Below are 16,460 nucleotides of genomic sequence, written 5' to 3'. Positions count from 1 at the left end.
CCAAGCAAGAAGAAAGAAGAGAACACAGAAGAAAAGAAAGAAACTAACAAGTAAGTAAACAACAGAGAGTCAAGGGAAGGAAAGTAGAAAGGGAGAGTGTGACAAAGAAGGGGGAGAGATGTACAGAATGAAAAAAAAAGTGGGGAGAGATGTACAGAATGAAAAAAAAGTGGGGAGAGATGTACAGAATGAAAAAAAAAGTGGGGAGAGATGTACAGAATGAAAAAAAAGCAGGGAGAGATGTACAGAATGAAAAAAAAGTGGGGAGAGATGTACAGAATGAAAAAAAAGTGGGAGAAATGTACAGAGTGAATAAAAAGGAGGGGAAGCAGCATGGAGGGCGCAGTGTGAACATAAGGGGGCACAGTGTAGTGATGAAGGGGCACAGTAATGTGCACAGGGGGCTTGTTGCAATGTAGTGAGTGTGAGGTAGATGGTGGCAAATTAATGGGTGCTATTTTGTTTGTAGGGTGATGGGGAGGCAATTTAATAGTGGGGACTTAATTTAAGATGGGGTGGTTTGGGGGCTATTGAATGTGGGGATGAGTTTGGGGAGAATGAGGTCTATTTATTAAATGTGACTATGAGTTATTTAATGGCAGTGATGGTTGCGGGAAATAGGTATTGCTGTTTGCAGGAAGGGAATAGGTTTATTTATTAAATGTGAATACTATTATTTTAATGTTGGGGCTGGAGGAATGCCTAATTATTAATTGTGGGTGCTATTGATTTAACGCCGGGGCTGGCTGTAATTTTCTAAGTGTAGCCATTTTTTTTTCCAAATAGGTCCTTCAACATTCCAGGATCCAGACAAGCCACAACTAAAGAAAGCAGCAGCCACAGGTGGAGAAAGTGAGAAGAACAGGTAGGAGAGAGCAGCAGAGTGTGTGAAATGTTGTGATTCTAGTAGGGACAATACCAATTTTTGGTGAGTGTTGTGCCCAATGTTAGGTGCAGGCCAAGACTGAACTGTTTGTGTACACACTGCATTCTTTGTATACTACACTGTGGTGGTAGATGTCCTGAAAGTCAGGAGTGCTTGGACATATGTGACGCTCCGGCGAATTGAGTGCCTAGTGATTTTGATGTTAGCCACGCCCCCAAATGCCTAACTACAACTTTGAAAAAATTTGCGCCGCCGTGAGGCGGCGCAAAATTTTTTTGCATGCTCAACTATAAGGGGGGGCCCCACAAATTTGTTGTACCGGGGCCCTGAATTCCTCTTGGCAGCCCTGCTCTTACCCCTCAGCTAATTACAGAGCTGAGACTTGTAGTTCCACAACAGTTGAAGAGCATGTGTGCTAGAGTAATATAACTACAAAGCCAGAAAATCTGTCATTGATCATATGTAATTTGAAGCATACACGGTGAAACCGTACAAATAGTGTACAAAAGTACACAAGTTTCTCGCAGTTGTACAACAACACCAGCAGGTGGCGTGCGGTGACAATAAACGTCAATGAAAGGGGAGAATGACTGAGCTGTACTGCGGACCAATAGACTGGGGAGGGTCTGGCTCCCTGCCTGGCTATATAAGCCGCTCTCCGGAATGTTCTGCAGTCAGCTGAGTAAGGAAGTACTAGAGGGGGTATCGCTTCTTGGGGTGGGGGAAGAGAAATTCACCATTCAGTATCGTTCTGTTCTTATGCAGACAGTATTCTTATAGGATACACTAAACTAGAAGAGAACAAGTAACTTTAAGCAAGACAAGGTAATAAAGCAACTTCTTAAGAGACCGACCTCCCGCACCCTATAGAAGGTAAGTCAGAGGGGTAACTATATCACACTGGGGGTAATCACAGTTCTGATTATATTTTTTTTTGTTCTTTTCTTTATACTATATTCTTATTTGTATTAAGATCTAAGTTTAACTTTTGACATTTACTGATACACATACATTCTATGGCTGTTCCTCATTAAACTGTAATACTTTAGATTGTATGCTCTTGGGGCTAGATATCAACTTCAGTCGATCATGAATTGCTAGGTATATTCACTGATCTGTTAATTGTCTAGCTGCCATAACGTCTAACATATCTGTTCTATCGCGGAATAAACACATATATACACTTGTAGGGTTTGTCTGCTTGTTCTCCCCGATAGATCTCTGGTGTCAGGTTGACAGTTACAGCACAAAGGGAATTGTAATCCATGAGTCAGTGCAGGGTTAATGGAGAACTAAAGCGAATACATTGGGTTTGAAAGGAGGCTTCATATCAGTGTATGTCAGTGGCTGAGTCCGCTGCAGCCAGGCCTGTGTGCATAGTGTATCTGCTATGGAGGGACATGTCCTGGCTAGTCCTCTGTCTACATAGAGAAGGGGCGTGACGGTCTGGTTACGGGGCGGGGTTACACTGACGTCACCCTTCAGCAGATCTGTCTGGGGCGGGACTTGTATAATATGGCCGGTTTGGGGGCGTGGCTACAGCAGCTGTACAATGGTAACAGCCAGGATGTGTTCTCTGAGTGCTGGATCACTGTCAGATATGGAGGAGGGGAGGGATAGTCTGCAGCCTGGGGTGTCAGTGTCAGCAGCTGCCATCTCTTCATGGGTTGCTGCCTTTCAATAGACCCTGCTATCCCATGTTTGGAGTTTATGCCCAATGAACCTGTAACATGAAATGAAAAAGGCTGTTTGCACAGTGGGCTTTAGACTTGACATCAGCATAGAAATAAAGTACTGATCTTTATGGTGTTATGTGTAACTCTTATTTACACTAATCCTGCCACACACTTGGGAGATATTAGCAGGCTATTGGTGTAGTAGTTACTGTGAATGATTAAATTATTCTATGTAAATTGTTGTGCAATATGGTGGCACCATAGTATAATATTGTGTACGTTTAGAACTCATTTCAATTTAAAACCCTTAAGCATTTCTTTGTTTTCTTGCAATGAAACGAGCTAGTGGCAACACATTGAATGCAAATGTTTGTCTAGTGTTTGGAAGTTGAGACGGATAGAACAAAATGTGTCTTGAAAATACACAAAGCACTTGAACAATACGAAGTATGGTGACATTAGAATTGACGGGTTTCTATTATCAGACCTGTTTCCATGCATGCTAGCATTAAAACACTGGTAAAACACCTTGACAGTAAAGCTGGGTACACACTACACTGTTTTCGTCCAATAATCTGCTCAAACAGCCAACATACGACCGTTCGTTCAAAAGTCGGGTCAGTGTGTGCAGTGACACGATGGTCGAAAGTCTGCCCAAATGGATGATTGTCGCCTCATTTTGTTGGTCGTACCGTTAAATATTTTCGTTCCAATTTCGTTTCCGCTGTGTAGTGTGTATAAACTTCTGACTGATCCACGACAATCCTCCGATACTTCCTCGACCTGGGAGGTGTGTATGTTAATTTTTGATGTCAATCCCAGTCCCACGTGGTGCGGAATCCGCACATCACAGGCTTGTGTTTTGTATAGATGTGTATTGCACCTGTCTGGCTGCAGACCGTTACACGTGTATAAAGCACGTGGGTTATTACTCTTTTTCATCTATCTTGAAATCATCTGGGTTGTTGTCCCGTAGCAGGGGCATATGAGAGAACGCGTTTCTCCTCTTGAACCAATCTTTGCTCCAACAAGGTCTATTCTTTCTCCTTTCTCTTTGGTTCCGTACCAGCAGTCTTCTTGCCACAGCAAGCAGGAGAAGTGCAGTTGCATGTTCTTGTTCTTCTGTAGCCATTGTAGGTTTACAAATGGGAATGAATGAAGGGACAGTGTAGCCTTCTGTTTTTATACTGTTTTGGGAGTTAACTATAGTGAAGGCTCTGCCCCTTTATGCTAATGTCTTTGGTATATCGTACATTTCCCGCAAATGTCGCTGCAGTGTATACGAAATTTAAATCCTTGCTCACGACAACATGGCTGTTAAAAGTCGCTAAAGGGACGCCCGCTCTTCCCTTTATCGTCCTAAACAAGGCTAGTGTGTATGCAGTCCATGGACCGAGCGATCGGTCGCATGTAAAATCGCTCGGCATAAAAAGTTGGTGGAAATTTCTGTAGTGTGTACCCAGCTTAACACAGGTGGGTATGAGGCCTTAACGTATTATTCACTAACTTTCTGCATATTAATCAACTCAGTTGGTTATACTCACAAGGACTCATTACTGTGTTACATAAATAGTTACATAATAGTTAATTTATTTTTCCTCACCACAGCTCTCCATTAATAAGATAACACAAATATTGTGTCAAACTATAGTCATTTATGTTGACAGGTAAGCATTCAATTGTTGGACATAATTAAGACTTAATAAAACAGTCATTCAGTATGTAAGGTGAAGCTAAAGTTCAACTTATTTCTTATGAATAGGTGTTTTGTGACTTTGACCTTGAATTAAGTCTCTTCCTATGAACAAACATGTTAAGGTATAGGTTTTGTAAGACACTGGTGCAGTTTATCACAGAAACAGACTGTTTCCTTTTATATGCTCCAGCCATGTGTCGTAGTGGTGTAGCACAGCAGTAGCTGAAAATGTCAATACTTCTGAAATGCATTTTGAGGCCTCATAGACAGGGACACGTTGAAGGCATCATCGGTTCATCACACTGGGGCACTTTCAAATGGGGTGTTAACCAGAAAACTAGAATTTATTAATCTTCGATCGCTTTCTCTATACGAGTGAGACTGTGTTGACCAATCACCGAAGGGACTAATTGGCGCACCACTGATGCCTTAATTGGCTCTGCGCCCCAGGCCTTAAAACTCAGTACTGCGAACACCTAAAACACGCAGTGTATAAGGACTAATGCTGTGCAGACAAGAAATCTGGTGGAAATTTTGTTGAAATTAAAAAATAAGTAGCTAATGTTGACCCTCCAAACATCATATCATATGTTTCAGATACACTTTGTATCCAACTGCTTACCTAAGTTGACACTGTTCAAGCTATGTGCATTGGCTCTGTAGATGTTGCTGAAATATAAGCCAGTTTGATTTGTTGGCAAGATGTCACTGACTTGCACACCTACAGATTCACCTCAGTTGTGTTATATCTCTGATTTATGACCATTGCTATCTTTTGATACTGTACAGCTGAGCTGACTGATTACCTGGCTTGTAAAGCATGCTGGGAATTGTAGTTCTCAGATCATGAGCGCACGCTACATATAGAAATCCTCAATTTCTCGTCCATTTAATTGGCTTGCTATAAGAATGGTTTTGCATCGCTAGCCATTATATTATCATCATGCACATTCAGAGTGTTCAATTCCTTGGATAATGTATTAAGATATAATGCTCTAGAGTAGTATAGAACGTTGCAGAGTCTAATTTCAATTCTGCTTGCATTTCAGATGATTGACACACTTGTAACATCAGAAGCTCAGGACCTTCTTTACCAGCTGAACTCACTCTTGGAGCAGGAGCTGAAATGCCAGCCAAAAGCTTGTGGTTTGCGGCTGATTGAAACTGCTCACGACAATGGCCTCCGGATGACTGCCAGACTTCGTGACTTTGAAGTGAAAGATTTGCTTAGCTTAACTCAGTTTTTTGGTTTCAGTACAGAGACATTCTCATTATCTGTGAACATGTTGGACCGTTTTTTAGGCAAAATGAAAGTAAGCAGTTTGTGTTTAAAAAAAAAAAATATAATGTATTTACAGATTGTCATACAGACTGTGGTACTTGTTATATATATTTACATTTCTTTTTACTCCGCACTTCCAGGTACAGCCAAAACATCTAGGCTGCGTGGGCCTGACCTGTTTCTACTTAGCAGTAAAAGCCACAGAAGAAGAAAGAAATGTTCCCTTGGCGACTGATATCATTAGAATAAGCCAATACAAGTTCACTGTGTTTGACATGATGCGGATGGAGAAGATAGTTTTGGAGAAGTTGGGCTGGAAAGTAAAAGCTACGACTGCGTTACACCTCTTACATCTTTACCATTCCCTTATATATGAGAACTTAACTAGTGAAAGGTAAAGTGTTTGGATTATGATACTTGGTTTGGATGCCTACTGCATATAAATATTGATATTATTTATTTATTTTTGCTATGCCCTATTAACCTATGAATTCATGTTCTGCAAATGAGCTTCCTAATTGTAAATCTGCAACAAGTTACTTATTGACGCTTATTTTAGTGTTGACACAAAGATTCTGCTCACTCAAAACATCCCAGCTGCACTGTTTCTGGTGGAGGCAGGAGCTGCTGCTGGCATCTGATACACTGCTAAATAATGAGAGCTGACCCCTGAATGGAGGAGTGCTTCAAGTTTCTGGAGACAGCTGTGAATATTGGCAGACTCGGTTCATACAAGGTTTTCCAGCAGCTGCTCCTTCCTCCTATCTGATTCTTGCACACAGCAGGGCTGCTAGAGATGGGACACCCCCTGCAGCACTAATTTCTGTATTGTAATCAATAAAGCTTCCCATGTTTAAGCGTGGGTGTGAGGTTTGGTCCTCCCAGTCAATCACAAACTGCAATATGTTAATTGCGGCTTCTGATTGGTCCTTATGCTTACTCAACCAACCCCTCGCTCTTATTCGGGGCTGAGAAACAGTCCCACACACAGTAGCCCCCATGACTTTGGCTAGGGGTTAAAGGGCACATATAGAAAATATTTTACTAGGTGGTCGTGCAGCTTTAAAATGTAATAAAGTGCTCTTTCTGACAGGGTTAACGTGCATGTTAGCAATAGTTTTCATTTACAATGTACATTATGTGATAAAATATATATATATATTTCTTTTTAACTTGTAGGCAAAAGCTGTTTACATTGGAGAGGCTTGAAACACATCTTAAAGCCTGTCACTGTAAGATTGGATTTTCTAAAGCAAAGGTAAGTCATTGAAGAGAAGTAAAATAGTAGTGGATTAAGATTTAACATGGAAAATGCATCTATCTTAAAAGAGTAATAGTAAATGATACATATGGAACAGCTGTTTTACAAAGGGATGTGCACTTTAATATAAGGTGTTAATATACAAATGTTTTCTCTTTCCCTTAGCCCTCTGTGTTAGCATTGTCTATTTTGGCTGTTGAGATACAGGAACAGAAGCTGTTTGAATTGACAGAGGCAGTAGAATGTCTACAAATACATTCCAAGGTAACAATATTGCTTTAATGTTTCCCCAATTCTTAGCCACAAATTGGTATAATCTAGGAAGTAATGTATGTGACATCCTATACATTTTGCTTTACCTTTAGATCAGGCCTGGCCAACCTGTGGGTCTCCAGGTATTACAAGTCCCAACATATCCTGGCAGTTTACTGGAAAAGCATGCTGGGGATTGTAGTATCACAACACCTGGAGAGCTGTTGGCCAGGCCTGCTTTAGATTGTCCTATTAGTTTTTGATATAGCCTTAACTTATAATCTACACGCGTCATTTTGGCCCCGCCCCGTGACGTAATGACTCAAAACGCGTCATTTTACAGCGGGGGTGCAGCCAAATGCCGCGATTCCCGGTGAATCGTGGCATTTTGGACCTAAAATCTGCCCACTTCACTAGGAAGTGGGCAGATCCGGAAGATTGCCACACTTTCCCGGGAGTATGAGATACACTCCAGCTAAATTGGTAAGACTGGTCTCTCCACCCCTACTAAAATAAAATAACTTTATATAAATGTGTAACCCCTGATAGGAATGTTAGCTGGATTTATTTTTTGTGTAAATAAATAAAAAATTTTTGCAACTGTTTTGTACTGATATTTCAGTACCTTGATGGCCATAATGTTACTCAAAATGATGATTGCATTGTATGAATAATAATGAAATTTCTATATATAGGTATATGTGATCGGTGAGACATATTGGCATAATTTATTCCACCCAGATAAACCAAATCTGGAAACTGAAATCACATAAACGCTTTATAAATTATATACCTGAAGCTTTGATTAGTTTAAAATGTAATTAAGGCTTTGATTAACTTGTTGTAACACTTTACTTTTATTTGTATTTTCCCAGATGGGCTCTAGAGACCTGGTATGCTGGAAAGAGCTAGTATCAAAGTGCCTTGCAGAATATTCTTCAAGCAAATGTTCAAAACCAAATGTTCAAAAACTTAAATGGATCGTATCGGGTCGCACAGCAAGGCAGCTGAAGCACAGTTACTACAGGATAGCACATCTTCCCACAATTCCAGAATCTGGCTCCTAAAAACTATTGAAGGTTAGATTACCCCTCAGCTGTGTTGTATGGTATCTTTAAAATAAATTATTGTAAAATGTATTGGTCTTAAAATTGGGTACACTAGTCCCCTACAATCCTACCTACTGTAATATAAACTACAGCCTTAACTCCTCTCTTTCTACACTCACCAGTATGTTTGTTTTTTTTGTTTAGTGCTTGTTTTTAATGTACTAAAAACAGGCCACACATGGTCATCATGACACTATACTTTAAAAGCATTCCTCAGTTGACTAATTGACAGAAATGGTTAAGGCAAAACTCACCAGACATTGAAGAACAGTCCATGTAAACTATCTCACTTGTACATATGTGAGCATGAAACTGAGATTGACTATATTTTTAACAAGCTTCAGGAGTGTATCTATAGATTGCGTTGCCTGATCTTAGATGTGTGCCCAACTTGGTGTTGCACTCTGCTCAACACCCCCTTGTTATGATTTAGACTGGATGACTATGCTACTGGTTCAGATTAATGAACAGAAGCATTGAGAATCATTATTACAATAAACTCAAAAGGAATCTGACATAACTCTGGTATAAAGGGATGTATTCTCATGACTATTTTGGCCCATAAAATCGCTGCCTTAACTGTGTGTGAGCAATACTTACAATTAATCACAATTCATGGGAGTATATTTATATTTGACACATATGAAAAAAGCTATTTAATGCCTCTTTCAGGGGCATTCCAGCCACTAATGCCCTCTGAGGGGTTCCCAAGAATGTATGAAAGGGAGCAGAACACTTAGGGGTAAATGTATGATACTCCGGTTTCTTCAACTCCCGCGAGATGACAGCTAAAATTTAAAGCGGCGCTGCCTTGTAAAGGGAAACTTGCCTTTACAAGGCAGCGCCGCTTTAAATTTTAGCTGTCATCTCGCGGGAGTTGAAGAAACCGGAGTATCATACATTTACCCCTAAGTGACAACTGTCTGTGCTGCCTGAGACAAGCTTATCTCCCTCACCTTATGATAGAAACAGATGTGCTCCAAGAAATTAAAGCACCTCTTATACAACTTGCTCTCAAGTTACTTAGACTAGCACCGACCTCTACTCCTGACATTGCATGTATGCACATGCAGAACACCGTCCCCTAGTATTTACTCTCTCTCAAATGTTGGTAGTCTGGAAACCTAACTAGTAGAACACGCTTGCTGTCTTATAACTTTAATATGAATATGTATTTCACGTGTGTTTATTTTAGTATGTTTCTGACAATGTTGTATAATCTTTCTTTGCGCAGGGTATAAAGGAGAAGAGGACATAAAACTGTGACTTTAATTTATATGGACAATGGCGCACTTGTTTGAAATGCACAACTGAACTGTGAAGCCTAAAGATCACATGGCAGCTAGCTTTGACGTTCTCTGAAGGTTTAACAAAGAACAAAAAAATTAGGGAAACAAAGTACATACAGAGAAATATGCACAAGAAACTTTATCTTTATTTCTTCACTGGAAGCACTTCATAATGTGCATAGCTTCTGAAAAAATAACTGTGAAATGTAATGCTGATTGAGATTACCTACGCCTGTCCTATCCAACCATGACTGCTGCATGTTCACTCCAAGCCACAAGGTCAATTTTAGGGGAAAAGCAATTTTATGCTAAAGGGCTATCAATGTATTTCAAGGAATAAGTGATAACCAACAATTGCAGATTCTTTAGTTGCTATGGCTATTGTGTTCAGTGGTACCTAAGGTAAGGGCACCAATAAGGTGCTCTTGCAGTCAATACAAAACATGTGATAAATGCATTGATTCAGGTCAGTAAGCACTACTAATGTGTTTGCTTTTTGTTACAATTACTTAAACCAAGCTGCAGTATTGGCAATGTTGCCGGTGTTAGAACTTATGATTTCAAACTATTTTGTGTCTTCAAATTTGGAAACCCGAGTAATGCGTTTTGTCATGTAGAGTTACAGTAAGTGCTTGCTGTATACTACACTCTTCACACTTAATTACGGAGAGGGCTGATGCATTAAACCAGTGTTAAACATAACCTATTTAGGTTTCGTTAAGGAAGCAAATGCAATTTCGGTTAAATACACTAAAAACACTGTTTACTATTTAAATCTAGCTGTTGCTGGACTATAAATCTGATTCTCTAAGTAATATCCTGACTAATTGTTACGTTTGTAGTTCAGCAGTTGGAGTACAAAATGTTGACTCTGATTTAAATGTAAATGTGAGATCTATGTAATTTATTAAAAAAAAAAAATGCACTTGTCAACATTTTAAGATGTTGTGGTACCACAAGATGTAATATTGAAGTATGTCTGTATACTCGTATTGGTATTGAGGAGATAACAAATTGATGCTTTTTGCAAAGTTGCAGTTGGGTTTCAGTGCCTAGCGATACACAAATGTTGGTGTAAAGTGCTTATGGGTTTAAGGCAAATCGGTCATGAAAGACTGCATTGGTCAACTCCTAACTAAGGCTTTGTTTTTTTTTGTTTTTTTTTTACATTCTGGTTTGTACGTGGCCACTGAGGTCATAGCCTTTCTATTAAATATGCATTCTAAAATCTTCAGCCCGTTATCTTGTGCTGACTGCATAGTTGTTGAAACACAGCCTAATAAACAATGCCTAATGATTGGGTATAAGTTCTGTGTATCATCACCTTTCCCATATAAACTGAAATGCTGTAAAGATTTCTAATTGTTGAAGAGCCTACACCCTTTCAGTGCCATGAGGGTGATAAAAGCCAAGCAGTGTTACAGGCCTTTTAACTACTGTCATTTAATGACCAGTCTCCCTGACAAATCTGCAAAGGTCAAATCAATTTCACTAGTGAATAACTGAAACGGAGGTAAGGAAAGCTAAGTAAATGTGCAGTGGTTACTTATTAACATGTATCTGTTTAAAGGCACAGCAACACTAGTAAAGTCTCCATTAAAATATATATATATATATATAATCACACACACACTTCAATACATGCCTTTCTATATCTTCTACAAAAAAGTTGCCATTTCAAGACCTAGACAAAACTTGCATTTAGTTGCACGCTAGAGATATTGCAGAAAGGCATGTGTTTTAAGTAGTCTGATATAACGCGGAGACGCTGTGTAAAGTGCCTCTATTGCAGCGTATTAAACCTTACGGGAAATTGTTACATGTTTAGCGCAGAGATAGACTCAAATAATCAAATGCTAGACACTATAGCGATAGCAGATTGCCCATTACTGGTTTAGCTGCTTCTGGATAGGCCAACATATTCTACCAATGTTAAGAGGAAGTGCCACTGTTCAATGAAGGTAAGATGTGTACCTTTCAATAAACCTATTGAAAAGAAGCAAGTGTGTGTTTTATTTTTTTTCATACTTTTAATAAGCACATAAGTATAAAACAAAATGCAGCCTGTGAAGTTGTATTTATTTTATTATGCCAGGGTTCCCAGAAAGCCTAACATTTATAAATTTATCTTTTTTTTTTTTTTTTTTTTTTTGGGTCGACTCATTTTGGAAAATCGTGGGTGCCTTTCTGGTCATCCAGATACAGCCCCACCTCTTTTCAAGCTAGAAATAGGGCTGTAACACGTTAGGGAATTGCTATCTCTTTCTATAACATAAGTTGCCTACTCTTGCCAACAGAGTAGCCCGCCCTGCTCTCTCCTGAAGTGTGCAGGGCCTTGGTGCAGCGCATCGCTGCACAAGGATGCGAATTGCATTATTGTGCATCTGGGGCTGGGCAATAATGACACAAATAGCGCATTTACGTCTCCTGCACTTGATCTTTGGATCTTCCGGAAGGGAAGACTAAAAAGTAGGCAAGTATGGGCTATAACTTATAATGGCTAAATTTTCAAAACCATCTCTAAAGCATGTTTCTAAAAATCCCAAGTTCCGAAATTACGATTTTACACAAAACGTCATCATTGACAAGCCTCAAGTAACATTATCGTTGTATAGTACACTGGACACATCTTGCTCTATGCCCCTAGCTAGAAGTTCAGTTCCCATATGCACATTGTAGAGCAGGGGCTAGCTGGCAGATTTAATCACACAGCACTGGCATATGAGCAGCATCCTTAAAAGGTGGTTTTAGGTAAATACAATCCCTCACACACAGATACTGTGGATGTGTAGGGTAAATGTCATCAGAAGTCAGTTGGCCTACTAGTCCTTAGTGTGGGGTTAAATCAACATACCCAGAGGAAACCAAAACAAACATTGAGAAGATGCAACACCCGTACATAGAGAGCCCTGGTCAGGGGCGAACGGAGGATTGCCGGTCCAAAAAAAAAAAAAACACACCCCCCCCCCCGCTCCGTTTCTTCAGCACTGTCCTATACAGCAGCCGCGGCGCTGTCTAAGAAGCGGCCGCGGCGGTGCTGTATACACTACAGCACTGCCGCGGACGCTTCTTTGACAGCGCCGCAGCTGCTGTATAGGACAGTGCAGCTAAAGTGGCCACTTAGTTAGCGTAGGGGGGGGGGGGGGGGGGGGGTTTCTGGAGACTCAACCCCCCCCCCCCCCCCACCCCTGCGTGCGCCACTGCTGGTTGGAATTGAACCCCCTGATCTTAGTCCTGTAAGGTAGCAATGCTAACCACTGTGCTACCGTGCTATCCTTATCAAAAGATGAAAAGCCCTTTTGCTGGAAAAACTGACTTTTTGGCCAGTGAAAGGGCTTGTGTTTGATTTGCACTACAAAAGAATGAGTTAAATACTGGCATTTGAAGCACTGGGCTGACCCGTTCTGTCCTCCCCACCCTATCATGGCTGTCCGCACGGCACCAGTTCACTGCTCTGCTGGGCAGAATCTCTCCTTCCCACTGAACAAGACAAGTGCCGTGGCCACGTCCCTGTCCCCTTGTCGGAGGGACAAATGTTGGGAGATGCCCATACTGTTTAAATTTTAGGAATCGTGTATAAATAAGAACAGTACTTGATGATCATATGGGCACCACTATAACTCGCCAGTGCCACACTGCTTTTTTCACTTAGACCACTGTTTTCACATCTCCCACTGCCAAGCTCAAGTCAGTGAATAAATCAGCCAGGCAGCAGAAGATTTGAAAACAGCGGTTCAAGTAGAAGTTGTGGTGTGTTGTTAGTGAGCTACAGTGGCGTCTGCATAATTGAAAAGTACCAAAAAAAATAAACTATTAATTTGTGTTAAACTTATATAAAATGTTTTTGTTTTTAAAGTCCTAAATAGTTAATATATATTTAAGAAATTCTGCACCTGAATTTTTTTTTTTTATCTTTAAATAATAAATATACTGTATATTCACTAACCTAGATAAAAGTTAATGTAATCTTTCTACTCTCTCATCATTAATATTATGGATGGTTTTACAGGTCAATGTATAATCAATTAGTAACATCTATCCTGGGTAATGTTTGATAAGATATAAAAAATGGGAATATTGCTGAACATCCGTGGTGAATTTTCCATGCATTAAACTAAGCCAATTTGCTAATTAAGGCTCCAACGTTTCTGTGGGTGTTCCCTCTCACATGCTGTATGAATATATTATTGACATTGTCTTGCCAGCTACCAGAATGGAAGGCCAGGATTATTATTGCTGATTGTTAATTTATAAGGTGCCTCAGAGTTCCACAGCATCGGACAGTAGGGAAAATAGGGACAAACAGGGTAGACAAAATAAATGCAAACATGAAAACAATGGGCAGGGAGCTTCCTGCTCAAGAGAGAGCATGAGATTTAATAGAAAACAGACAGAGCTGAGAGAAGAGAACCGAGTTGATGGTGTACCAGTGTGAGTATTATAGGTGGGAGTAGGATGAGCTCTAATAAGATAGGTTTTCAGAGAGTGTTTAAAGATTTGGGGTCTAGTTCGTTAAAGAACGCGAATACTGATATGTGCTGTATTTTGCGTAAAATCATACACTTACGGCAGCCTATGATTTCATGGGTGGAACAGAGAGGTGAATGGGCGTGTGCACATAGTCAATGTAAGGGCATGTCAAGCTGGAGCGCACACAGTATCTGATTTAAGCTTTGGGCATATCTAAGGTACGTATTTTTCTGTCGTATCACTTGCACCAGCTACAGGTCAGGTGTAAGTGCCGAGTGATAGTGACGATGGTCACGCATGCTATAACATGTGTTTATAATCAGGAGCAACTGTAAAAATGCATTTTATGTGCAGTAGACATTAATAACTTCCACTTAAATGTATTTCACTGTGCGTTATGCTGGTATTTTATATTCCACATCTCTATTTTACATATCCTGCAGTGTATTGTGCCTGTGTCAGTACAGCAAGTGGCGGATAAGCAGAACTTACATAGTTGCGTATTCAACAACAGATGTTTTTTCAGATCCGTTCATATATTAATACGTGTGTATGACAGATTTATATGCGTTTTAAACAAAATGCACCAAACATTTTTTAGTGTGTCTTAATGAATCAGGCCCTTGAAATCTGATTGTGTGTTTTAGGGCATTCCATAAGTGGGTTGGGCAGGGAGAGGTCTTATAGGCCGGAGTGAGGTGGTTACCAGAAGTGAGGAGCAGGTCAGAGATAGATGTAAGAGGGTGCAAGTATTTTGAGATGCATGAGGGGGTAGTATTGTAGTGGGCTTTGTAGTTAAGGGTGCGTAATTTGCGTTGGATTTTGAAGGACATGGGGCAGACAGTGTAGGGATTTACAAAGTGGAGCTGCAAGAGAAGATCAATCTTTCTGTGGCATTTAAGATTAATTTAAACAGGAATAGATGTGACAGGAATGCCAGGTAGGAGAAGATTGCAGTAGTCAGGGTGGGAGACAATGGGAGAGAGTATAAGAGTTTTGAAGGCATCTTGGGTAAGTAAAGGGTAATTCTGGCAATATTTCTAAGGTGGAGTTGACAGAACTAGGAAAGATTGGATTATGGAGGATATATGGAGCTGATGTAGAGATGCTCCACATCTACAACACCGATGCAGAGTGGTCTTGTAGATGTGGAGCAGCGAGAGATTAAGTTCGGTCTTGCTGCAGCAACTAGAACAGATTGAAGCAGGTATAGATGGAGTTGCTGACAAGCCAATATCTACGGCCACCGTACTGTGCAGATAAGAGCTAGCTATACCTAACTAAGTCAATGTATTTCTCTCAAGGTCGTATTAAAAAGGTATAGGCATTTTAGCAACAAAACCTCTTCTCACCATCACCACCCTGCTCAAACTCCACTTTTGTGTGTGTGGGGTGTGGAGAGAGTTATGAATAAATATTATTAGAAAAAGAGATATGCGAAAATGACATTTATTCATGCTATATTTCAATCATGAGACAGCAGAGAAACTAATAAAGCAATATATGTCATCTGATCAACTGGAAAACAGGAATAAGAATATGCATTCCTCCTTTGACAAATGGCTACGGAATTGCTGTGGCAATTTACTGTAGGTGTTTTGATAATTATGTTCATTACAAGTGTAGTTTAGCACAGATTCTCCCACTGGTTATCTGTAGATATCTGATAGACAGAAATACTGCCTAAAGAATGCCACACACATAATTTTTTCTTCTGGAAGAAAAACTGCATATTTTGTTTTTGTATAGTCACATCAATATACGATAATTGCAAGCAGAGTTAGTATTAATTGATGCCCATTTCTGATAAATTTAAGCACACAAGCATTTATTTAATCTGTCTCCTCTAGCCATGCAACAATGGTGTTGGTGTCAAGTAGCAAATATACACTCTGCTCTCAAGGAGTGTTCTTAATGGAACATTTAATTCAGTGATATACGAGTGGGGGGATGATTGGCACCCCGCTCCACTTAAACTAGCTTGAAGATACCTGGAGGTACAAACTTCTGCTCCTCCACAAAAGTCATCTTGAGTTGCAAGTGCATATGCTTTGGTGGAAAACTAGACTTACCTGTGCAAATCAACGTACACATCAGCAAAGATTGTACTGTGTCTCGGGCTGTTTGGTATTTAGTATATGAGGCCCATTGTCAAATATGTGCTATAATGTATGTAAACCTCCTTGGGAAAGCAACTTTATTTAGTTCTGAAATGGTGGAATTTATACGCATTTGATAAAACAAGAAGGGTGGAATGCAAGTGTCCACCACACTCTGCAGGCTTCCTTGTTATAGATTGACCAACCCAGCCTGTCATAGCCTAGTACTGGTCCCACACTGTTTGTCCTTTCGAAATTTCCACAATAAGTGCTGGGACTTGAAGCACTTTTGGGGGAAAGGGGGGAGGTCAAGTCTTTTTAAATTCCATTCCACAGAAACTACTCTCACCAAGGTCACTAATGACCTCCTGACTCCCAAAACGAAGGGTTATTTCTGCCTACTCATCCTTAGACCTCTCTGTGGCATTCAAAACAACCAC

The 16,460-nt window shown here is 40.2% G+C and overlaps 1 protein-coding gene across 1 annotated transcript; it reads left to right on the top strand.

The window, feature by feature from the left end:
• Positions 1-1,551: 1,551 nt before the first annotated feature.
• On the top strand, positions 1,552-11,450 carry CCNG1 (cyclin G1). The gene is made up of 7 exons (XM_075209868.1): positions 1,552-1,759; positions 5,308-5,571; positions 5,681-5,934; positions 6,720-6,798; positions 6,967-7,065; positions 7,929-8,132; positions 9,397-11,450. The coding sequence occupies exons 2-6, from the start codon at positions 5,308-5,310 to the stop codon at positions 8,118-8,120; spliced, it is 888 nt and encodes a 295-aa protein (XP_075065969.1). The 5' UTR covers positions 1,552-1,759; the 3' UTR covers positions 8,121-8,132; positions 9,397-11,450.
• The last annotated feature ends 5,010 nt before the right edge of the window (positions 11,451-16,460 follow it).

Source organism: Mixophyes fleayi, chromosome 4 (genome assembly GCF_038048845.1).
Source record: "Mixophyes fleayi isolate aMixFle1 chromosome 4, aMixFle1.hap1, whole genome shotgun sequence".
NCBI lineage: Eukaryota > Metazoa > Chordata > Amphibia > Anura > Limnodynastidae > Mixophyes > Mixophyes fleayi.
The sequence above is the reverse complement of the archived record's forward strand: the minus strand, read 5'-3'. Positions and strand labels throughout refer to the sequence as shown.

Coding starts and splice junctions, on each gene's coding strand:
- CCNG1 (XM_075209868.1), top strand. CDS start 5,308: ATGATTGACACACTTGTAACATCAGAAGCTCAGGACCTTCTTTACCAG. Junction 5,935..6,719: donor GAGAACTTAACTAGTGAAAG/GTAAAGTGTTTG, acceptor TTTAACTTGTAG/GCAAAAGCTGTTTACATTGG. Junction 6,799..6,966: donor TTGGATTTTCTAAAGCAAAG/GTAAGTCATTGA, acceptor TCTTTCCCTTAG/CCCTCTGTGTTAGCATTGTC.